Source organism: Hydra viridissima, unplaced genomic scaffold (genome assembly GCF_058129835.1).
Source record: "Hydra viridissima isolate aposymbiotic clone 2 unplaced genomic scaffold, HvirCarnegie_v1 scaffold_14, whole genome shotgun sequence".
Classification (NCBI taxonomy): domain Eukaryota; kingdom Metazoa; phylum Cnidaria; class Hydrozoa; order Anthoathecata; family Hydridae; genus Hydra; species Hydra viridissima.
In genome coordinates this window covers 3630789-3656177 of record NW_028324313.1, presented here as the reverse complement: position 1 = coordinate 3656177, position 25389 = coordinate 3630789, and the positions used below count along the sequence as shown (strand labels likewise).

Genomic DNA, 25389 nt, shown 5'->3' with positions numbered 1-25389 from the left:
AGAATTTCTCAAGTTATAGTTCATTTTAAAAATACTTAGCAAGATGCCTTTTTACATAATTCCTCTTTATTTTAAAAGTTGTTTTTTTGAGTGTACAAAAATTACTTGCAATTACTGTATTTGAAGGGGTAGTATAATTCAAGTAGAAGAATATTTTTTAACATTGTTGTTAATAATATTAATTTTATGAGTTGCAAATAAGTTACATTCAAAACAAAGGTTGCTACATTATAGCCTTTGTAAATAAAGTCATCTATGTAAATAAATCAGCTATATCCCTCATTTTTATAGACTGCCCAACAGGAAAAGTAGTATGCTGAGATAAAAAAGATTATTACCTTAACACTACTTTTCCTGTTGTAAAAACAGTAAAAGCAGTCCTTACTAAAAAAAAAAAAAAAAAAAAAAATAGTTTTTATACTTTAGATAAATAAAAAGCAAGCAGAAACTAAATATTGGCCAGTCATGTCAGATATACCAGAAAATGCTCCTGAAAGTATGATTTTTTAAAAGTAGATGCTGTCAAGGTTTCACACCCTTAATTTAAATATTCTGTTTTATATATATTGTTAAAAATCCTTAATTTATATATTTTGTTTTATGTATATTGTTAAAAGTTTTATTTAAAAATGCAGAACAACATGAAGTACTCAATTTTATGCACTGCTAAAACACACCAAGTCACTGCTAAAAGCCATTACCTTCTTGTAAAGCTATCTAGATTAATTTTTTTGTAGGTTGTCCAGGCACAGATAGCACTTCAGCTGGAAAAGCATCAGCCTGTCAAGGTTGTCCTAATCAAAAAGTTTGTTCATCTGGCCAGCCAAAGGCTCCTGACCCAGGTATTACCATATTTTTAGTTTTTGTCTTTGTTCATCATCAATAGCAGTTCATCATCAAAATTCTTGTCTTTGTTCATCACTAATTACAGTTTTTTAAAAACATATACTTTGTCTCTAAACTTGATCAATAAATTTGTTTAATATTGCCAAAAGGAGTAGGTTGTGATGAAATTAATAAACCTTTGATGAATTTGCTTCCTCCAAGTGTTAATACATTTGTTTATTCCTAACTGCAACCAGTCAGTCTTAAAAAATGACAAAACAATAGAGCATAATTAACCCAGAGTTTGGTGTAATTTTAAGGGTATACACTAGGGTACGTCACTTAAAAAAAAAGTGAGCAAAGAAACTTCTAGCATCAATATTATAGTGCTAATATGTATAATAAATAAAAATTCGAAAAAAAAATTTGAAAAAATTTTTTTTTACCTACTGGGGAACTCGTTCTTTTAGGAAGATGTCAGATTGTAAAAAATCACAAATTTAAAAAAGTCATATCTCAGTGAGTTTAGTTCGATTTTGATGTTCTTTGTGTCTAACAAATAATAAAAAAAAAGGTAACATGATTGGCGTTGAAAAATTGAGATTATACCAGGGCTGATGACGCCGGAGGATCAAGGGGTCACTGCCCCCTCCCCTCACTTTTTCTATAAAAAAATTTTTTTTTAAACAAAGGTTTTGAAGTTTTTAGATATGGAGGACCTTTTTTAGTAGTTGATGATTGTGCTCCCCACAACTCCCCCAACTTTGAGAACCGTGTCGTCTGCCCTGTATATTTAGAAATGCAAAGTTCGGAAAAGTTGTAGGTTATTTTTAAATATTTATTTCTACATTTATTACATTGTACAGAAATATTGTTTGTATTTACTTGTATTCACCAGTTATCTCTACATTTATTGCATTGTACAGAAGTGCACATTATTTTCTACGTTTATTACATTAAAACAAAAGTGTAGTTTGCGCACAATGTACATAATACACACTTCTGTACTAATGTACTATTCTGTATGTGCTCTGGAAAAAAATACAATACATCACATTCTGAAATATTTTTTTTTAACCATATGTTTTTGTTTATTCATACTAGCAATCAATAAAACTGGAAATAAATTACTTCCGTAAGTGCATTTATGTACCTCATACAAGAAAATGCGGTACAAAAGTACTTTACTTCCGGTTTGGTTGATTTCCAGTTTTGTTAATTGCTAGTATTTATTTAATGTTAATAGGAAGAATGAGTGCTCCTAAAGTTACTAGATTCAATTTGGATAAAAAAGAGTCAAAATTTTCACTGTATTTGGGTGGAAGTAATGATCTTAATCCTTCAGAAGTGCCTACTTTTAGAGATATCCTGAGAAAGGGTCTTTTAATACAAGAAAGTATGCTCATTGAAAAAGATATTGACAAGTATGTAATGAAAAGTTAAATTTAAAGATTGCAGAAATATTGTTTGTATTTACTTGTATTCACTTTGTTTTATTTTTAAGGAGGCTTATGTCTGTAAGAGAACTTAGTGTACAATTAGCAGACTTGGTTCTTCAACAGTGGACAAGATCGAATGCTCTTTTTAAGTTTCCTGTGGTAATAAACAAGATATCTTTGGTACAAAAAATAGAATTAGCCTGGAATAAGTTTAGTCAAATTTCTAGAAGAAAAGCAGCCCAAAAAACTGTTTCTACATGGGAAATTAAATTAGATCAATTGCTTGGCATTAAATCTTGTAAATGTGAAATCACTTTATGTAATGAAAAGTGCTCAAAATTAAATAGTTGTCTAGATTTGCACATATTCAGTGTACTTGTCCGAGGGAAAATAAGATTCCAAAAAGTGAACTTATTTGGTTAAAAGCTGAAAGAGAAAAAACGGGGTCACTATCAAAATATCAAATGACTTGTAAAGATACTAAGGAAAAAGCTAGACAGGTTTCTTTAGAAAAGAGGAAGCTGAAAAGAAAGTCAAGTCTAGAAAAACAAATTAGAAAAAAAGAAGAGGAAGAAACTTCAAAAAGTAAAGATTATGTTGATTCTTTCATACGTGATGATAATTCAAATAGAATAGAAATGGAAGATGAACCTGCTTCAACAGATAAATGGAAACTAAATTTTATGTCCATTAGTAATACTGCTGAAGCTTCTTTGAGATTTGATATTTCACCAGTGCAACATCAGCAGTAGTCTCAGCTTTTCTTCAAGACCTTATTCTTGGTAACTTTTTAACACCTGAAATGTTCTATTTGGCTGTAGATCCTAAGAAAGTTATTAGGGCTAGGAAAGCAGTAATAACTAAAGCAAAGACATCTGAAGAAATGAAGTTTCAATAACAATCTATCAAAGGTATATTTGCTGATAGCAGAAAAGATTTTACCAGAGTTTTAAAGCACAACCCTGTAACAAAACGATTTCATCAAAGGGTTGTAAAAGAAGAACACATTACTGTTACTTCTGAGCCTGACGGTCACTATATTACACATTTTACACCCATGAAGGCAATACCTCCTAATAAGCCTGCTAAACAAGCAGCTATTGGACTATTTAACTAGATGGTTCCTCGGGGAGTACATAAATCTCTAGAAGTAATAGGATGAGATTCAACAAACGCTGTAACTGGTTCAGGGAAAGATGGAGGTTTGTTGACAAATCTTGAACAATTGTTAGGTAGAAAGTGTTTCTGGTCTATTTGTATGCTACATTGCAATGAGCTTCCTTTAAGGCACATTATTGTCACTCTGGATGGACGCACCAATTCAAATGTTGGTTTCACTGGACCAATTCGAAAAGCTCTTTTAAAAGTAAACAGTATGGAAAGACTTGATACATTTGAACCAATTGCGCAGTTGGAACCATTAATCCAGATCCCTGAAAAAATTCTAAGTTCAATGTCAACAGATTCAGCTCTCTGCTATAAACTGATTACATGTTTGACTACAGGCAAGATGGAACCAAATCTTAAAATTGCTAAGTGTGGCAATTTTTCTCATAGCAGATGGCTTACTATTGGCAAAGCAATTATTTTTCTCCATATGAGTAACCATGGCTTTACTGATGATGTGCTAAGAAGATTTCACTTAATTTTAAAATGGGTAGTTCAAGCGTATTTTCACATGTGGTATAAAATCAAAGTGAAACACAGTATTGTTGAGGCCCCGGAACACATAGTAACACTGTTAAGGCTGCTAAGAAAACAGGAGGATGAGATAAAAGAAATTGTTACTCCCTACATAAAAAATGGAGCTTAATTTGCTCATTCTGAATCTTTGATTCTTTCCCTTATAGCAAGCTCAGATAAAGAATCTAGGAGGTTTGCCATTAAAACCATCAAAGAGATACGGAAAAGTTCGGAGTATGGAGACACTCGATTCAGGTTGAGGAAGAAGGTCCAACTCAATCTGGGAGCTATATCCATACAACAACTGATCAACTGGGACAAAGAAGATAAATCAGAACCTGTATTTACATGTCAAATATCTACAAAAGATCTTGACACTTTCTTAGAGATACCTTTTGAAGCACCCTACTTTCCCCTACACACACAATCTTGCGAAAGAGCAATAAAAGAGGTGACAGATGCATCTGCATCTGTTTGTGGATTTGAGAGAAGAGATGGATTTGTCAGGGCTAGGTTGGCTCATAAACTATTAATGCCTAAGCTGCACTCTAAAAAAGATCTAAGAAACATTTTTTTAACAGACACTTGAATTTGATTATATATACAGTAAATATGTTTTAATATGAATATGTCACTATGCCAAACAAATGGTTAATATTTATGTCATTTGTTTTTTTCTTTTTCATATCTGACATCTTAAAAATAAACAAATTCCCTGGTAGGTAGAGAATTTTTTTTTCTTTCTAATTTTTTTATTATTACTTAATATTACTTGAAATTTCTAAAAAATAAAAAAAAGATCTGGTAACTCCCCGGGCTCCCAGCTCGTCGGCCCTAGTTTAAACTTGGTTTTTCGATGCCAATCATTTCCCTAGTTTTTTTCATGTGTTATACACAAATATAAATGAAAAGTTCACAGATGTTCACTGAGATATAATTTTTTTAAATTCGAAAACTTTACGTTCTGATATAAGGATAATTTACGATTTTACGGTGACAAAAGAACCAATTCCCCGGTAGGAAAAAAAAATTTTTTTCAAATTTTTTTTTTCAAATTTTTATTTATTATACATATTGGCACTATAATATTGATGCTAGAAGTTTCTTTGCTCACTTTTTTTTTAAGTGACGTACCCTAGTATACACTGACATAAAAATGAGGCAGTTTAAAAACAGAACATTTATTTTGCAAAACTTTTTGAAAATGATCTACGTATAAACAAGTTCAGTGTCTTACTAACAAACTTTAACTTAGTATTAGAGTAATTATTCCTTGTTCCATTTGTAATGAAAGAGTTAAAAGTTGTAAGAGAAAATTTTTACTTTTCTGCTACTTTGATTTTTCCCTTTATTTTAATTTGACTAGCAATAAAGATATTTATTTTTTTTGATTTAACAAGATAAAGCTTAAGTTATTTAGTTTTTGTTCTCTTAGTTAATTTATGGCATTGATAGTTTATGATGATTCTTTCATTATTTCATCTTATAAAGATAAAGTTTACTGATAAAGTATTCTAAAAAACTACTGCCTTTTATAGGTATACAGGAGGTGAAATGGCGACTAGCATCAGTAAAACATATAATTGTTGTACTCTCTGGAAAAGGTGGTGTTGGTAAAAGCACTTTTTCATCTACTTTAGCAAGAGGTTTGGCACTAGATGAAGAAAAGCAAGTATGTTTAGGTTTAGTATTATTCTTGACTTTTCATCTTTACATTTAATTGCTTAAGCAGATGTTTAAAGAAGTGATGGTATTTAAAAGGCAGGTATTTAAAAAAAAAGTTTTGTAACTGTTTAATGGTATTTAATTATTGTAAGCATCATTTTGACGCATTCCAATTAGTGGTATTCAGTTGTTACAAAAAGCATAGTTTCTTATGCTATTCATGCTAATGACTTAACTTTGTTTACCTGATAATTTATGCTAATTATGCTAATGACTTAAATTTGTTTACCTGATTAAGTTTAGGATACTTTGGTTTAGGACACTCATGATAAATTATGATGCTTTATTTACTTTTTTCTGGGACTTTAATCTATAAACTATATTGAGAAATTTTTTGGTGGGATACTCTGATTTAGTGCAGCAACATAAATGGTCTCACAACATAAGGGGTTAGAATATGTTGGAAAGATTTTCTGTTTATTATTTGGTACAACTAAATAAAATCTTAAGGCAGAGTTTGTTTATTGGCAACAGCCTGGTTTCAGTTACTGTTGAACATTATAGCAGTTATTCAAAAATCTCTATAATAATGTATTTAAGAGATATTTGAAAAGTTTACTGACCCATTTTGAAAATGTGACTTCTTTGTGTAACTATTTGTGTATCCTTTTTTATGGTAAAAAAACTGTTTATAGATTATACCATCTATAAGAGCGTGAGGTTTGTGCAGCCAGCAGTTTTTGTGCAGTTTTTGTTATTGCAGTAACAATAAAAACTTTATTTTATTAAAGTAGTAAAAGTGTTTACTGTTAATATCAACAATAAATATCTATATTATTGTTAATACTAATAGTAAATGACTTGACTTTTTTAATAAAATAAAAAACATATGAATTATAAACAGTTTGAAATAAGTCATCTATTTTTTTCATTTGATTCATTGTGACTAACTGGCTTTCAATTGAAACCCTGTTTAAAAACACAGGAAACAAATGCAATTTTATTCAAAATACAAAAATCTTTTATATCAATTGTAACTGTGGCAGAAATTTAAGCAATCTATGTATATGCATTCCTTTCTCAAAATATCATTAGGCTACTCAAGAAAATTTTTCTCATTCCATAAATAAACTTTTTTGTTGTTAGGTTGCAGTATTAGATGTGGATATTTGTGGACCATCCATTCCAGGAATATTTGGAGTTCATGATGAGCAGGTTTAATTTTTTCTTTTGTTAAACTGATTTCATCTGCTTATAGATTTGTTTGGTAATAGTTATGGGGTTGTAATATAGAATAACTTTGTGCTTGTCACTTCCTCTTTTATAGTTCTTCTAAAATTCAGATTTAATTCTTTTTGTTGTTAAATTTTTTTAATGAGTTTTGAATCTTAAGTTATGTATTAGATAAATGTATATAATACTTGATTAATTGTAAATAAATTTTTAAAATCTTTTTGTAAAATTAGGTTCATCAGAGTGGATCTGGTTGGTCACCAGTAGTAAGTTCTTAAAATGTGATTGTTACTTTTCAAAATGTTGAAATCCAGTTTATAAATTTAAATACTATGCTTTGTTGCTACTTTTAATTTGATATCATAGCAGCATTCAATTTAACTCTAATAAAAATATTTTCTGTTAAAAAACACAAACCAATGAACATCTAAACAATATATATGTATGTATATGTACAGGGTTATTCAGTTAAATTTACACCAGCATAATATGCTATTTACAGGTGCTGCATATGTACCGATTGTATTCATTTAATGATTTAAATGTCTGCCAAGGCTAAAGAGATTAATTGCAGTCTTATTTTCTTTATTCTCTCTTCCTCAGACTGCAGCAATAAATGAGAGACCATTATATTGTGATTGTTGGATTGTTACCAATCAATCAACCTTTAGCTATCATATAGAAGCTGGGGCTTACAACAAACCAATGCAAAACTGTGTTTAACACTTACCACAGAATCCTCAAGAATGGATCTATTGAAAGAAAAAAAAAGGGAACTTCTTGTGCATCAGAAACTAGAAAAAAGGCACTCAAGCTGATTAAGGAGAAAACTTTTTGAAATCCAGCTTGTTTAGGAGAAATTTAACTCCTAAAACCACTGCAACTAAGAATATCAACACAGACCATCTTTACATTTCTCACTCTCAGAAGCCAGCATCAGAAATGGTTTTTGCAGCCACATCTAATTGAGGAGTCTGTGATTTGAATTTGTGGATTCAGATGTAAAAAAATCAATCAATATTACAACTGGGTAGCAGCTCTTTGTGATACAGTCCTGCCATGTGCAAAAGCAATGTTTGGAGACAAAAAGACTGAATCTATTCATTAAAGAGAAGGGTGGTTTGATTGAATGCTTGCTATAATTGATCCATGTATTGTTTTTCTTGTATTTTCAACTAATGTTTGTTACTCCTTGTCAATATCTTATGGTTAGCATACTAGCTGACTGAAGCACCCAGTATATGTATGTGTGTGTGTGTGTGTGTGTGTGTGTGTGTGTGTGTGTGTGTGTGTGTGTGTGTGTGTGTGTGTGTGTGTGTGTGTGTGTGTGTGTGTATAAACACACACACACACACATACATTCATATGCACATGCATACATACATACAAATAGATTATAAAGTAGGCTATAAACGGTACATCAACTATGGTTTTATTACAAGATATTTCTAAGAGGCATAAATTTTATACAGAAAGTTGCCTGTTTATATATATTTTTATAGTATTTAGCTTTATAAGGTTTTTTAAAGCCATGTTTAAAGAATATCATAAATAGTTTACTTTATCTTTATTTTTAAGTTAGTTTGAATGCTGTTATAGATAGAAGTTTAAATGCTAAAATAAATAAGTTTGAACGCTGGAATAACTAAGGAGCTTTTTTTCTAAAAGGAGCTTTTTATTGTACAGAATAATGTCTTTGGTATTGATTTAATTGATAATGAACACACAAAACTGTTTAAAATCAGAGAAAAAATGTAAACATCTGCCAAAAATTTTTTGTGTGTGTTTTTTTTTGGTAATAACAAAATGACTTTTGTTACTTTGTTAATTGAAGATGAAATAATTTTTGAGATAATAACTTCATTTAGTTTGTTGAAGATAATTTGTCAGTCATGTCGATTGGTTTTCTACTTCAATCTGTTGATGAAGCTGTAATATGGAGAGGACCAAGAAAAAATGGTAAAAGTTTGCACTGTCCACTGTCCATTGTTTCTTAAGTGACATCAAGTATAAGAAGAAGCTCCTCTCTTCTATTTCATAGCTTCCTTTAAAATGGTGGATTTATAATAACAACTGTGCTCTACACAGTTTTGTTAGAAAGTTATTTTTTTCTTTTCTTTATTTTTTAGGTATTATTAAGCAGTTTCTAAAAGATGTTGATTGGGGTGATGTTGACTATTTAATTATTGATACACCCCCTGGAACATCAGATGAGCATTTATCACTGGTTCAATATCTTAGTCAAGCAAACATAGATGGAGCTGTTATCATTACTACTCCACAGGTATGTGGGTATATATATATTTATTTATATATTTTTTTATTTGTACTAGTTATGTAATTTTTGTTAATTGAATTTAACTTAAATCAAACCATTAATACTGAAAAAGCTAACAAACTTTGTAGGATGTTGCAATACTTGATGTGAGAAAGGAAATTAATTTTTGCAATAAAGTTAAATTACCAATTCTTGGGGTTGTAGAAAATATGAGTGGCTTTGTTTGTCCAAAATGTCAGGTAAATTATAATTGTTATTGAACAAAGATTATATTTTAAATATTTTATGAATTTTATATTATTTTGGTTTCATTTAATTTGGTTTCTTTACCTTAGACTGAGTCACAAATTTTTCCGCCAACAACAGGTGGTGGAGAAGCTCTAGCAAATGAATTAGATCTTGAATTTCTTGGCCGTCTGCCACTTGACCCAAGAATAGGTTTGTTTAATTAATATTCATTTTTTTAATTTTAAGATTTGAAACTTAAGAGTTTACTAAAAAAAAACTTTTTAAAAGCCAGCTCTAATTATATCAAAGTAGTTTAAAAAAGACCATTTACATTCTGATGATTGTTCTAGTACTTTCATCTCTATTTTGAATTATAATAGTTGTTTATTCATGTTTATGTCCAGTAATGGTTGTTGTTGTCCAGTTATCATCATCATCATCATCATCATCATCATCATCATCATCATCATCATCATCATCATCATCATCATCATCATCATCATCATCATCATCATCATTATTATTATTATTATTATTATTATTATTATTATTATTATTATTATTATTATTATTATTATTATTATTATTGTTATTATTACTATTATTATTATTATTATTACTATTATTATTATACAGTTATCATTGTCATTATCTGTCATTATCAATTTTCATTGTAAAGTTCAATAGATGCACCTGAATTTGCCAATCAAAGGGAAGAAAAGAGTTTTGAGCAATTTAAGTTTGCACATTGTTGCCTTTTTGAAATTTAACTTAGCATCAGGATTTGGTTTTTTGGATTTTAATAATGATTTACTTTTACATCAGTCATTTGAAAAAATCAAATCAAAAATTGAAATTAATATATTAAGACTGCTATAAGACTATGCAAACAACATTAAAATTTTGTCATTGAAATATATTTACATGGTTTTGGTGAAAATAAGTTTTCTAATATTTTATTTTGCATAACTTTTTAATAAAGGTCAAAGTTGCGATGAAGGAAAATCTTTTTTAACTCAATTTCCTCACAGTCCTGCTGCTCAAGCTTACCATCAGATAATCAAAAGTAAATCTATTTTTTAATAATTTCTTATGAAACACAGAAAAATTATTTTAACTATTTTCTTAATTATATCAATATTTTAGAAATAAAATGTGTAAAAAAAAAATTTTGTGTAAAATAGATTTGTTTAATTTCTTTAAGTGTCTAATGTTTTTAAAAGCATAAGATCTATACTTTTGTGGTGATTATATTTAGTAAAGATTTATTTTCAATTGTTAGTACATGATTTTTAATTTTTTTATGTTTATATAATTAAGTTAAAGAAATATTACAAAAAAATTGGATTAAAAAAATCTTTTTACTTTTCTTTTAGAAGTTGTTGATCGATGCTCAATTAAAAGCAATCAAAAGTAATGCTAGAGGATTTTTAATTGGCGGGAAGATTTTCATAGATTTTATTGTGAGGTTGTGTAAGATTCTTAAAATACTCACGAAAGCAGAATATTGTTTATAGTCTTTTACAAATGATAGTTTCAGATATTATCACTATTCTGGTTTATTTGCTAATTGACAGAACTTTTTGATTTTTATTATCAGAATTGTTTATTGCATAAACTGCATAAATGTAAAAGCAAAACAAGTTGTTCTTTTTTGTTAAAAGAAAATTTTTAAAAATTTTTAAAAAGTTGTTTTTAAATTAGTCTGGACATTTAAATACTTTTTATTTGTGTTCTTTTACAAAAACCACTGAAACATAATATCATCAATAGGTCAATAATATATATATATATATATATATATATATATATATATATATATATATATATATATATATATATATATATATATATATATATAGTATATAAATGGAAACTTTTACTCATTCAAATTAAACTTTACCAGGACTTACACATTAGTTATAATAATTATGAAACAAGTGATCTTTTATTTTTTTTAGTTCCTTGAAAAAAACTTGAAAACTTAAAAAATATGATCTCCTATTATCTGAAACAATTTGATCTGAAATGATCTAGGATGAGGATCGATTGGTATTTTATAAATTAGATTCAAAAAGTTTTTATCAAAAAAAAGTTATAAAAATGTTTTCTTTTTAGAAAAATTTTTTAAAAAATTTGATTAATGAAAAAACTTTCCAGTGATAAAATTGCCATCAAAATCACTTCAAAACAACTTTTTTTTTTGCTTAAATCTGTATATTCAATAGTAGCAGGTTTTTGTCAGCAAATTTTATGAATTATTCAATAAAAATTGATCTCAAAACACATTCATTACAAGTTGTTAGTTGCCAGTGTTAATTTGGACCTTTTTTTTTTTGATGTTCACCTTGTGATTTAATAACTACTTTACAAATTTTTTGTAATGTTTTAGAAAGTTGCTCAAGACATTTTCACATATTTTTCCTTGTAATTAATTTCACCTATCCCAGTTCCCAAAAAATTTTGATTGAATTAATTTCAGAAGTTTGAAGTGGCCAGTTTTTTTTTACCAAGAAGTAGTTCCTCGAAGCAGTAAGCAAAGTTTAAATAAAATTTAAATATTTATTTTTTTACTGGTCCTTTATTGTTTTTATCAATTGGATTGACTAAAATTTACTCAGTTATAGCTCAATTATTTAGTACCAATGAAATTATTACCAATAAAATTAAGAACATTTTGTTTACCAACAGCATTTGAATGATTTTTTAAAGATGATATGAAGCATACCCTATTAACATATTAATTGGATATTTTGTCTAAAACCAGTTATGTATACTAAGTGTTTTATTTACTATTTGATTGAGTTTCACAGTGTAGTTTAAGAGTTATAACAATCACAGTTTTCAAACATCCACTACTTGTGAAATATCATGATGTGATATATATGTTTTTTTCATATGGCATAATATTATTTTACTTAAATATGTGTAATATTAGCAGACATCTCTTTAACAATTTAAAAATTTTTTGTATCTGTCTTCTGATTCACAGTCTTTTCCATCTATGATCTTGTACTTTAGTTTTGAATTTTTGTAGATGTTTATAGTATTTTTCTAATACCTCTGTTTTTCATTCACCTGTAGTACTGCTATTCAGATTGTACTTCTTATGAACTGAGTATGTGTCCTTTTTTTTTATCTTAAGATTTGTCAACAACTTTGCTCTTATTTTTTTTTTACCTTGGTTATAGTTCTCTCTCAAGTTCAATGTCATATCTTTCATAATTGGCTTTTGCAAACCACTCAGTATAGGCAATGTAGGCTTTTTTCTTTATGTTTACTACATCTAGAAACAGCTGTTTCTTCATCTTCTTGACCTCTGTTGAAATATATTGTACACTTATTACATAATGCTCTTTAATTTGAACCCTTTCGGTATATTTGACCAGTGGAACTGAATGTTTTTTTTACAACCAGGACTTGTTGATGTTTCAATTTTTATTATCATTGGTGGAAATTGTAAAAACTTTGATTTATTGCTGCAGTGTTGATCTTGCAGTTTCACCAGGCTCTTGAGGTTATTCTAGATTTTATTTCAGCTTACACTTTGGCTGGTTGTTTTAAAAAAGTTTCAAATTTTTGTTTAAAATTTTTTAACAGTTAGCAGTAACATTGTTAACTAAAAGCAAAGTGTGCAAGTTCATTATATATAAAATAACATAAAATCTATGCAATAAATCATTTGAAAATAGCAGCTATAAACATATCTCAGGTTGCCAATAACTACTCATAGATTAAAAACAACAACAACAGAGCAATTTACTGTTATATAAAGTTATTGCTGATGCATCACCATTTTTGAAGTTTTATATTCAACAAACACATCTTTTTATGAATGTTTCCAATTAATACTAATAACAGAAAAAATAGCGTTGTTTTCCTGGGCATAACACTTCTGATTGGTTTATGTAATAGTTTAGGATTTTTCAATATTTAGTTAACTCTCAAAAAAGTTTCTCAATCAAGTTGAAGAATTGAGAAGTTGAAAGAAGAAATAATCTTTAGGAGTTGAAAGAAGAAATAATCTTTAGGAGTTACATTTGGCAGTAGAAGTTGTGATTGATGGTCCTGTAAATGACTTGATGTTCAGAAAGATTTAAGTATATGCTAATACAAACCAGTTTGTTTCACATTTTCGAAAAATTGCACAATAACATGTGGTAGCTCAGAAGTTGCTCCACTTTCATTATTTTCTAGGAAAGGTATTTGATGAAGAATAGTCAGTTGTGAAAACCATGGCTTTTAGTGGAGATGTTTAGATGGATGACTGCATGTAATAAATTGAAAAAAAAAAAACCCATGACCTGGTTTCATCATCATTTTTAGGAAGAGCATACCTGTTTATTGCAAAAGCCGCCTTGAAGTGTATGACACTTTTGATGGTTGGTAAAATCACAAGCTCAAAAAATTAAATTTAAAATATTTATTTTGAATATTTAACATTCTATCAAAGACAATAACAGTAATTTATAACAATTATGTTATAAATTGCTGTAGTTTTCTTTGATGGTATTTAATTGAACACGAATAGCCCCAACATGGAATGTATTGTGTTCATAATAAGATATGAAATTGTAATTTGATATTTAGTCTAATACATTTAAATTTGTTTCCTTTGATATATTTACTGATTTGTGTACATTTAGCATATAATTGCAAAACAACACATCTGAACTGCTAAGCTTTACCCCTATTGAGTAGCCTCTGAATATCAAAAAACTATTCAGCAAGTTACATTAAGGATTCTTAACTTCAAAAAAGAGAGTTACAGAAAAAAAATTAAAAGGTTGGTATGAACATCTGTGCCAAATTTCAAAAAAAGTATGAAGATTTTAAATTTGAATTCATAAGGACAGCAAAACAAAATATTTATAGAGCAAACAAACTATTGAGTTCACTAAGTTGGTTTAACTCCACAAAGTGATAGGCTTTCATCCAGTTTCCAATTCATATGAGCTAACATAGATTATTAAGTTATACAAACAAACTATTGAGTTCACTATGTTAACTCCACAAAATTAACTCCACAAGTGATAAGCTATCATCCTAATATATCCAATGAATTTCCAATTCATATGTGCTAACATAGATTATTAAGTAATGCAAAACTTTGGAGTTTGTTGACAAGAAATACTTATCATATATAATTTTTAAAATCTTTTTCTTATTGACATTTAGTTTAGTTAACTAATTTGTGATTAGAAAAAAAAATCTTAAAAACCGTCAAAAACAGCCAACTTCACAGGTCCAGGGAGAAAGTTAAATTAAAAAAGTTTGAAATTTGTTTTATCTGGTATGTTTATTGATGAAAATGTAGAATGTAGAATAAATGTAGAATTTGAAAAATGAATGTAAAATGAATGTAGAATTTGAGGGTTGTGACATTTTCAATATTCTTTAGTTTTAATATTAAAAAAAGAAAGAGAAAAAAAGTCTGATATTATTTAGTGCAAAAAATGTCTATGAGCCTTCAAGTGGTTTTTGAAAATGATATTATAAAAATAAGAATAATCTTTTTAATTGTTTTTAATCTTAGTGTTGAAATAATTTTATCTTCTTATAATTTTTTTACTTAACAGATTTGTATAAACGTTTTTGTATACTTTTAAGTAACTGGGCTCAAGTGAGTTGTTTTTTATATTATAATCTTCCACTACAAAATCTTCTCCATCTCAGCTGCAAATTTTTTGTTGCAAAAAAAGATTTAAACTTTTTTTAAGTTTTGATTAACCACAATTAAAGCTACCTTTTCAAATGTTAGTTTACTACTCTGGGTTTACTACCCCGAGTTTAATATCACAGTTTGTGAATTAACTGTTTCAGAAATTACTTATTGGACTTAACAGAAATTTTTGAATTGTGTTTTCTTTTTTTTTTTTCCCCCAAATATTTATAAAACTCATGAGTATTTACAAAGCTTATGAATATTTAACAAATTTGTTTTCATGGGAGTTAAAAAAAAATTGATTTTCATGAAAATTTGAAAAATTTATCAAGCTTAAAATCATAATCTTAAAATATTCTTTATTTACTATGTATGTTTTAATACCCTGGAGTCATACTTTTTTTTCTTAATTAGTTTTAAAAACTTTTTTTAAGGATGATATGACTTTTATTTGTAAATATTTGTTACTTGTATTTCAGAATCCCTACTTTTAACTTAATACATAACTTAATGTTGCTTCATAAGATTTGTTTTCAGCTGAATAGTTTAAATAAGAACACAAAATGAGCAATAAATCTGTTGAAGTATTGTGTCCAAATGGGAGAAGAGTTAAAGTGAAGACACAGCCACAAATGACTTCATTGCAGGTAACTATTTTCTAAGGAGCCTGTTAATCAATTTTATAATCTTTAGATATTCTTTGATATATTGATGGAGTTTTTTTAAAACTTTCTTTAAAGTTGTTAAAATTTACTGAACTATGGATATTAACAATCAAAAGTTTAAATATTAAAAAATATATAGCAAAATTTAAAAAAACCTTGCTGTATTTATGCTAAAAATTTATAGATTCTACAAACTGTTTGCGAAAAAGAAAAAGAATACAAAGAGGAAGAATATGAGTTAAAGTAAGTCTTATTTGTTAATATTTTTACTCTACGTTTTTGCAAATTCAATATTTTCATAAAAAGAAAATGTTTTTTAACAGAAACTATTTCTAACAATAGAATATGTTTTTTGTTAATAGAAAATATCTATGGTTTAATTTGAATTCATTTTTTTATCAAAGACATCAAAATAAAGTTATTCCTGTATCATCTATGGTGCGCTTTCTAAACTTTACAAACAATGCAAAGATTGAAATGGTGAAATGTTTAAATCCAAGACAAGGTTGTTTTTTCAATGTCTCCCTTAAACATCTGTAGCATGTTATGTACTGTGCTGCTGCTATAACTGTAAGAATATATACTATTTCTTTTTAGGATCTCTTGAAGAAATTGTTATTGCATTGCAGATGGAAGATGGGACTAGATACCATCATAATTTCACTGTTAGTCAAACATTAATGGATGTTCTCAAGCATACTGAACAAGCTAGGTGTTTAGAAGCAATATTAGATAGTTGAAAAATTTACTAATACTATTTTTAGATTTTATTTAGAACAAAGATAAAAAGCACATATTTGTGGTATCATGATAGATTCATGGGATGTGTGATCATGCATGGAATTGTAGAAAATTAGTAGTTTATATAAAGCTAATTAACACTAACCGATTCTAAGAACCATATTTAGTGAGCTTTGATAGTTGAAGCTGTTATTTTTTAAGAAAGAAAATCATAAATCAAATACTTTTTTGTTAATTATAAAAGCTCAGAGGTGTGTGAGCTATACTTACTTTAACACACATTTAACAGTTAAGTTATGAAAGTTTGGTTCAGTCAAGTAAAACCTTGAAATTCAGAAAAACACATGCATTATATGTTATTAAATTAGAACTTTGTTACATAAAAAATGTAAATCTTCTTCAAATCATCATTAATAGATGTGGCATTTAAGTCATTATTTCCTCATAAAAAGTACAAATATTTTGATTATAACTAAGATGCCAAATTGTTTTTAGTTTTCATTTTTTGATGTTTCTTTTTATCTAAAAACTAAAAATGATATTCAATTTTTTATTATAAACATAAATATGTCCAGCTAACAATGCTTAAAAATTCTTTTCTCACTTTAGTGGATTAGAATTGGTTAAACCAGAAGCAGTGTGCATCTATATGCAATGTGAGGTATGTTGTTATCCTCAAAAAAAAACAAAAAAAAAAAAACGATTTTTGTAAATCTACGTGCAATGTGAGGAATGTTTTTATTCTCAAAAAATAACAACTTTTATAAATCTACAAATATTTTGATAGTTTTTTAAGTCAATTTATTATACCATGTGTATACTTTATTACTTAGTTCTCAAATACAAACATTTGATAAAAATTATTTTAGTGATAAAAAAAATGTATAAATTTCTCTTTTGTTTACTTAACTACTAAAAAAAATATTTCTGTTTTTTGAATATTTCATTTTGCTTTTTAACTTTTTATTCTCACAAATAAATTTGCTTGAAAACGATGATAACTAAAGTTAAAAGCTTTTAATTTTGTTTGTTCTTCATTCATAGCTGATGTTATAATGATGTTGTGACATCATTATGACATCATCATAACATATTATAACATCAGAAATGCATCCAATTGATCCCAAAAAAGTATTCTGTTGGCTATCACTAAAGTCTATTTTCCTATTATTTTTTATTTGGCCCATTTGATTTTATGTTAATGAAAAATGAATTGTAATTCACAGTTAAAATGTTATTTGTTTAAAGTGTCATCAAGTTGGCTAATGAAAGTGATTTCAAGTTGGCCATTGAAAGTGGTGCCAAGTTGGCTCTTGAAAATGATTGAATAAATATCTAGATTAAGTTCAAAAGTTTTTCAATTCACAATTGCAGGTTATTTGAGAAATGAAAGAAAATCTAACAAAATGTTAAATGTTTACTGCTTCTATAACCATTTTTTATTTCTTGTGAATTTTTTATAATTGTTAAAAATGTGATGTTAATAAAAATAAAATATTCATAAATTTACAATTAGCTGAATAATTTTTTATGATTATTAAGAATGCGACGTTAATGAAAATAAAATATTCATAAATTTACAATTAGCTGAATACTTTTTTTGCATTAAGTTTGGTTCATCACAGTTGTCATAACAATTAAATCAGTAATTATGCATTTGATATCAGTTAAGAAAATGTTATGAGCATAATAAGCAACTGAAGCAAAAAAACAATCTTTAAAATTTAATTAAAAGATATAATCAGTAAATCTTATTTTGATTTATGATTATGTTCAAAATTTTTTTTTTTTATCTGTTTTGTCTTAGTACAAAGGGTTGAATCATTTAGCCAGAACCACATTAAAATCAATGGGAATTGTTAGTGGAAGAGCGATTATCAGGTAGGTTTTAATTTTTTTTTGTCTTGTACAATAAATTGTATCTGTTGGCCCATGAGATCACATTATTTCTCCTTTTTCCAAAGAAATTTTTTTTTTAATGTTCCATAAATTACTTGTTTTTTTGTTTCTTGAAACATTAGCTATTTTTTAGATTACTTTTTCGTGATGATGCAGTTTCTGAAGTTGCATCTCAAATTGATCATCAAATTAATCATCAAATTGTAGGTAAAATGTTGTTAATCTTAGTAAAATTATTTTTTAATTTTTTTCAATTTTTTTTTTTTTTTTTTTTATAGATTCTGAAAAGTTTTCTTTTTTTTATAAGAACCCAATCCAAAGAAAGTGAAACGATCTGATTCATCTGTTTCGGCATCTTTGTCTACAGTAGTTAGTAATGAGCATAGTTCTAATCTGGAATCTCCAAATTTGGTTTTATCCGGTCCACCTCCCTTTCAAATATTTCCAGATGCTGGTGAACCAAAATCAAGCCATATTTTTCCTGAAAGTATAGAGGATAAAAAGGAGGAGGATTGCAATGCTGAAGAAACAATAACAAGTTTTTCTGAATTCTCAAATTTTAAAGTAAGATTATTTCTTGAGCTTAGTAAATTTTAAGTAGCATTAAAAACCCAAAAAATTTTAACTGAATCATGAAAATATTTTTCTTTTTGTCATGATTTCATCTTGATATCTTTTTTGCAGTTTCCTGAACCTACAACTGAAGAATATACAACAATTGATCCAAACCAGATGTGAGTATTTAATGTGTGATTATATAGCAATTGATTCAAACCAGATGTGAGTATTTAGGAAAGATTATCCACTATTGTATTTGATGGTGAATCAAGTATGGTATTAAAGGATAAGTTGTAATTGTGCAAAATGTGAACCAGTGAATTTCAAACTGTTTTCAAAACCATTGGGTAGGATGTGTTAACTAAATAAATATGACAAATAGCACTATTGTTCATATTCTTATTAAATAACATTATCCATAATAAACAAAAAATTGATAAAAATCTCAATGATTTTTTATTGAAGTTGGTCTTTAAAAGTCTTTCCTTGAAATGAAAAAGATGATAGTCATAATCTTCTGGAAATTTTGTTTTGCATCTTTCCTGTAATTAAAAACTTAAAATTGTTAAAGTTTTATTACTTTTCCAAGAAATTACTAAATTTTTATTTTCCAAGAAATTCAATAAAGGGTAGCTAAAGAAATCATCACAACCAAGTCTTCTAAGATTTAAGCAACTGATTTAAGCAAGTGTTAGCACTGCATCAGCTGGCCTTTAACCTGATCTTGAAGTTAGCTTTAGTACCCCAACAGTTTGATGTTGAGTGACAATTTTTGAAATATAGATAAGTTTTTGGTTGCAATTAGCCAAAACTTGTCTATACTTCAATTTGAAGATTTAATTGATTCTGCCATGTTGATTCTAACAAACCAAAATATAATACAGTATATGTTTTATTGCTTTCAGCAAATATAGTTCTATAAGTAGTAGCTTGAACTAACAATTAGTTACAACAGCAGGAACTTTGCACAGTGAGCAGATTTGTTTAAGATAAACTTGACATCAAAGCAAAAAACTATTTTTGAAAATTATTAATTACAAAGTATTCACAATATCACACCTGTAGTAGCACACCTATAGGGCAGGTCCTAAATTTAATAATTTTTCACACCAAACCAGATAGCAATAGGTAGGCATATTAATGTTTGATTAGATATGATTGATGTAAATTTTAATTTTTTGAGTGTTAAACAATAGAGTAAACTGATTTACTTGCAGGACCAGAACTGTAGAACCAGTTCTTTCTTTTCTATCTTTGTTGCTACTGTACACTGTTATGTACACTGCACTTCAGTCCCTGCTAGCACACAACGTTGAAAAAACATTGAAATAACGTTGATCGACGTTGATCAACGTTGTTACAACGTTATGTGCTTGCTGGGGTATTCAATTATATGTCTTCACATGTTGAATTGTGAATCTATGATTATAATATTATTTTCTAATTTAGTTTGTTTACCACCTGTAGTAAAGCATTTGGTCTAAGTACTTAATTTCAATTTATTATTTAGAAACTACAACAGTTAATGATATATATTTTAAATTATTTCAGAAAAAATAGGGAGAACAAAGAAAAAAAATGACAGTAAGCAGCAAGAAATTCAACCTAAAATTAAAAGTGCAGACATTTCTTTCATTTGTTAAAGTATCCACTGAAAGAGTTACTTAATAGACAACTTCCTATAAATGGTGATGTATTATGGTACTATCCGTTCATTATAAGTAGGAGCAGCAACAAATTTAATGCTTCTTTGGACAACATTAGGTGCAAACTAAAGCATAACAACCATAGCCATAGATTGCTCTAATGTTGCTTTAAGTCAAGGAAGTTTGTTAAAACTTCACAATCAATACAAACATTTTATGAAAATACCTTTTAAAAAGCAACTGTTTTGAGAAACTTTTAAAACTGGAAAAAGAATTGATTGAACAGAGAAGAGAAAGGTCTATGTCAAAATGAAGAAAAAATGATGTAATATCTGTAAGGAGATAAATAAGGGAGAACATATCACCAAATTTGATTGGATATCTCAAAGGCTTCAGGTTGGTTCAATTCTCCATGATATTGCCAAAGAATCCTTGGATTTTTGCTTGAGAGCCTCCAAACTCAAGAACTTTCCAAGGAATGACTGTGGAATAGTTTGTGAACTTACTGCATTCTTTCTAAGAGCAGATATTTTCCTGACTTTAGATTTCACCAACCAGCATGTTGTCATGAAGCAAGATTTTTTACAGATGCAATATATATGCTAACCCTTTACATTACCCTAAATATCCTTAACATAATGGCTAAACAAGAAAAGCTTAAAATGAAGAAGCCACCACTTTTATTGCTATCTGCTATATGACTTGGTTCCTGAAAAGCTTTGTTGGTGTAAATGCTATTAAAACTTCCTATGATGTAAGGATGGTAAATATGGGGCAAGCTTCATACCTCAGCACTTTGAAAGTTATAACTGGTATTTAACAACTCACTTAGTAGTGCTGTCATTAGGGAGTAAAAAATATCTTGAACCAACTATTTGAGCTTTTGATGTTGCTGAGGATTTTGGTTGCTCAAAATCAGAAGCTGTGTTTACTTCTAAAAGCACAGAATGAACAAGTTGATGAGAACAGTTATTAGATTTTCAAAGATTTTGATGCTTGTGAGAAAAACAATGAAAGTTGGGTGATGAAGTCTACTAACACTCAATTCCAAGATTTCATCAAAATCCTTAGAAACTTTACAGTGGTCAACGATGGAGCTGAGTGGAGCCTAAAGTTAATCATAATCTTAATACAATAAGATCAAAAATTCATTCTTCAAAATGTGCTTTTTATATTTTTCTTACTATTGGCTATGTGTAGACAGACACTAAAGGGGTGAGAGTAAAGTGGGGGATATCCATGTTTAACTGGGTGTCTATTGTGGAGAGGTAAAGGAGAACATAAGACTTTATCAACCATTACTTTCAAGTAAATCTCTATTGTTCTTAATTTCATGAGATAAAAAGAAGAGCAATAAACATAATTTCGAAGAATAAAGTATTCGATAAACATTTGATAAATTCAAGATTAACATAATCTTAAACATAAGATGAAATGTCAAGATAATACAGATTCAAGAAAATTGGATTTTAAAGGATCAACAAAGAATAATGAAATGACTTGTTGTTTCCATAAAACTTCAGAATATCTTTATTGTTAATGCTTTCATTATTATTGCTGGCTATTGATATTTTTATACAGTTTTTGAAATGAAATTTTTCTAAAATAACAAATTTTTTAGTTATCTAAGTGTTTTGATTTGGAATCAAAAATGAAATTAACTAAATTTCTTACTGCTTTATTTTTATAGGCGATGGGAAGTACAAATGTCCATGCCTTGTGATCGCGAGGCAATTGTTTTTTCAACATTGCCTTTTGCTAACACTGCAGAATGTGAAAGCAGAGGAAATGAGCAGGCTGGTAAGATTTTTTTTATTTACAAAATTTTAAAGGTTGATATTGCTTACAATTATTTTGCTTATCTTTTCAAAATGAATTTTCATTTTCTTTATAACGAGTAAATTTTTTTAGAATGCGATGAGAACTTTTTCAAACTAACTGTAGACGATTTACGCTCCAGACTCAAAGATCTCAAAGCAGAACTGTAGGTTGAAGGTTTTTTTTCTTTGGTTATTGAAAAACACAATTTAAATGCTTTTTAATCTGTATTTTTATTTTTTCAATTGAACTTTAAAATTAGTAAGCACATTAATCAGTATTTAGCTGCTTTCTGTTTTGTCTGTCTGCATTTTCATCAATAAATTTAATGAAAATGTCATAATTTTGTATTTTTTTTAATGTAAATATCATCTGTAATGCTCAATTTTTTGATTAAAATATTCTTATAATTATTTACATGGTTTGTCTAACAGGGCTGGAAAAGATGAGGGTAGATTGATGACAAAAGCCATGCGTGACAAGAAAGAAATGGAAAAGATATCTTCAATTAGAAAAGTCAGAATTTTAAGTTTTGCAAATTTATTTATAAATGATGGTTAAAATGAGTACTAAGCATGAAATCATTAAGTAGCTTGAGAGAGGCTCAATAAAATAAATGAAAAGAAAATCAGACTTGTTAGAAGGTATTGGAGTTTTACAAAGATAACCAATCACATTCAAGACATTTAAAGATAGTTTTTTGATATTCTATTCTGAAAGTAGTAATAAAATTTAATAAAATTTAATAGATTAACGAGTGCAATCCGTACAATTCAATGCAGTGAGTTCAGTGAGTTCAGAGGGTTCAGTGTATCTAAATCAAAATTTCTGATCCTTTTTTAAGGTTCCAATTAGATTCCAATTTCCCGACAAGACAGTTGTTCAAGCATTTTTCCGACCATTAGAAACAGGTGAGCGATTTATGATTCTGGAAAATACTACATACATAGTGCATTTTAAAGTTTTATCTATTGTCTATACACATGGTGTACACATGCCCTGGAAAAATAGAAAAATAACTATTACGCTACCGATTTATCTTAACTTAAGATATTACTGACATTTGCTTTGTTCAGAATTCTATTGTAAATACCCTAAACATTGCAAATGTTATAAAAAGAGCGTGTGGCACGACTTTGATCAGAATTTAATTATTTTGTAATAAATGAATAGTTTCTGCATTTCTAATTATGCTAAACAAAGATTCTTAGCGTAATAGTGAGCATAGATTAAACTGTACCTATATTGGTAAAGTTTGGATTTTTTATATTTCTTATCGAGACTAGAATGTTTTGCTTTTCTTAAAAATCTAATTTGAACAGACTTTAGAAAACAAAACTGGAATATGAAATGAACATCTAGTGGACGCCATGTATATATTTATTGCCTATACATTTATATAGAAAATTATACACTATCATTTCAAAAAGAAATAAAGATATGATTGAAAGCAATATAATCTTTTAAGAAAATTAAATGTTAAATTTGTTTGTAGTTAAAAGCTTAAAAGAATTTCTTGGTTTCTACGTTTCTGAAGATTTCTCAAAATACGAAATGTGTAAGTCCCTCTAATTTCAAAGCTGTTTTTATGAAATCTGCTGAAATCTGTAAGCTGTTTTTATGAGTTCTGCTGAAATTGGCTTTTTATGTAGTTGGAATAGTTTTCATAAACAAGATTCTTTGCGTCTATTTTAAAAAAGATTCTATGCATGTGTTTTAGTCACTACACCTCCTCGTGTTTTCCTTAATGATGTGAACGCAACCCTTCACCAGGTTTTTAGTTTTTTAATTTTTATCAAGGTTTTTGTGAAAAATCTTGTCCGCTCTGCTAAAAAAAAAATTTCTGTACTTTGTTTAAATAGAGATTCATTGTGTTAATTTTAGGCTAAACTCCTTCCATCCGCTATTATTCACATATCTACAACAAGTGAACATCGTAAGCTTTTTTCGTGAAAAGTAATTTAACATGATAAATATATTAATGACAAAAAAAAAAAAAAAATGCCGCGCTTAATAAGAAGAGGCTAGGGCTTCTTTTTTCTTTAGATTCTTATTTGAGGACGGTATGCTTGGAAAACATGCGTTCGTTGGCAGATGCCGATGATCTGGTGTCTTCTATTCGAAGGTAGTGATTATTTGTTTTCTTTGTTCACATTCAGAAGGTATTTCATAAACTTTGGAATTTATCTCAAACGTGTCTGTTTACATTATTCTTTTTATTTTTAGGCATGCTGAGCAATCAAATGCGGAGCCTGAACTTGACCTAGTAAACACACCTCGTATTTCATCTGCGTCAGCTACATTTGTCTCAACTACATCTTCCGCAACTATACCGAAAGCAGCGCCTAAGTGGTTTAAAACTGGAAAGTGAATTCAAAACATGTCATTTTAATTATTTATTTTCAGAAACACAATAACAAAATAATAAGTGTGTTTATCTTTATCGAAAAATTCGTAACGATAAACAAAATTGCGAAGATACTAGTTTATCTTTACGAAAGTGATTATCGGTTGTTTTTTTTTGTATTTGAAATGACTTATAAATCTAACACAATGTTAAAATAACGATAATTTAGCATTTATACCTTACGAGCGAAACCAAAGTTATAGAGTAAATGGAGTTTTCAATAACCTTGAGCAGTTGAAGCTCCAATATAATGATGATGCATAATTATTGCTGCAATTAAGGTTAGCTTATTAAACACAAAAATTCTTGGTTTTTTTCTCACCCTGCAAATATTTCTCTGTTGTTAATAAATGTAAATGTTGCGCTTCATAAGTTCACACTTATAAATCGTTTAATGAACAAAACGTATAACTTAATCACGAGATTTGAAAGTCTTGAGCAACTATGCTACAATAACTATGAATACATCATCGTTATTTTGCAGTTATTTAGTGACTAGTAAATTTATCTTAATGCCATGTATTCATGGCTGCCGAGAGGGGGGTTGGACGGGGAAGATTCCCGGGGCCCCGTGTGTCTACAAATAATTTTTTAAAGTAATTTTTAAAAGATTTAAGTAGTTTTGACTTTTAAAAGGTT

At 28.2% G+C, this 25389-nt stretch overlaps 3 protein-coding genes and 1 pseudogene across 10 annotated transcripts; all 4 read left to right on the top strand.

The window, feature by feature from the left end:
• The first annotated feature begins 410 nt into the window (after nt 1-410).
• LOC145192946 (cytosolic Fe-S cluster assembly factor nubp1-A-like) lies at nt 411-14697 on the top strand. Of its 7 annotated transcripts, none has more exons than XR_016446823.1 (13): nt 411-496; nt 738-842; nt 5486-5619; nt 6759-6827; nt 7079-7111; nt 8714-8804; nt 8975-9129; nt 9252-9362; nt 9459-9561; nt 10334-10417; nt 10728-10819; nt 12436-12469; nt 12769-14111. XR_016446823.1 is itself a non-coding variant. In XM_090071370.1 (12 exons), the coding sequence occupies exons 1-12, from the start codon at nt 466-468 to the stop codon at nt 12467-12469; spliced, it is 987 nt and encodes a 328-aa protein (XP_089927496.1). In that variant the 5' UTR covers nt 411-465; the 3' UTR covers nt 12470-14697. The 7 variants fall into 7 exon arrangements, 3 of the variants coding, with proteins under 3 accessions (XP_089927496.1, XP_089927497.1, XP_089927499.1); XR_016446824.1 differs by having other exon boundaries at nt 10728-10814; nt 12769-13647; XR_016446822.1 differs by having other exon boundaries at nt 12436-14697.
• LOC149878890 (uncharacterized) lies at nt 2062-4492 on the top strand. Its single transcript, XM_090071374.1, has 2 exons — nt 2062-2249; nt 2330-4492. Exons 1-2 carry the CDS (start codon nt 2062-2064, stop codon nt 2685-2687), a joined length of 546 nt encoding a protein of 181 aa, XP_089927500.1. The 3' UTR covers nt 2688-4492.
• On the top strand, nt 2729-4112 carry LOC149878891 (uncharacterized; annotated as a pseudogene). The gene has a single exon (XR_016446821.1). The product of XR_016446821.1 is annotated as an uncharacterized LOC149878891 (transcript).
• A 77-nt stretch (nt 14698-14774) lies between the features above and the next one.
• LOC145193532 (tether containing UBX domain for GLUT4-like) lies at nt 14775-24765 on the top strand. Its single transcript, XM_090071369.1, has 18 exons — nt 14775-15663; nt 15866-15924; nt 16086-16186; nt 16279-16393; nt 17032-17083; nt 18230-18303; nt 18455-18528; nt 18629-18885; nt 19006-19055; nt 22216-22325; nt 22437-22509; nt 22778-22859; nt 23188-23254; nt 23839-23901; nt 24064-24116; nt 24228-24279; nt 24390-24468; nt 24570-24765. The coding sequence occupies exons 1-18, from the start codon at nt 15580-15582 to the stop codon at nt 24712-24714; spliced, it is 1590 nt and encodes a 529-aa protein (XP_089927495.1). The 5' UTR covers nt 14775-15579; the 3' UTR covers nt 24715-24765.
• The last annotated feature ends 624 nt before the right edge of the window (nt 24766-25389 follow it).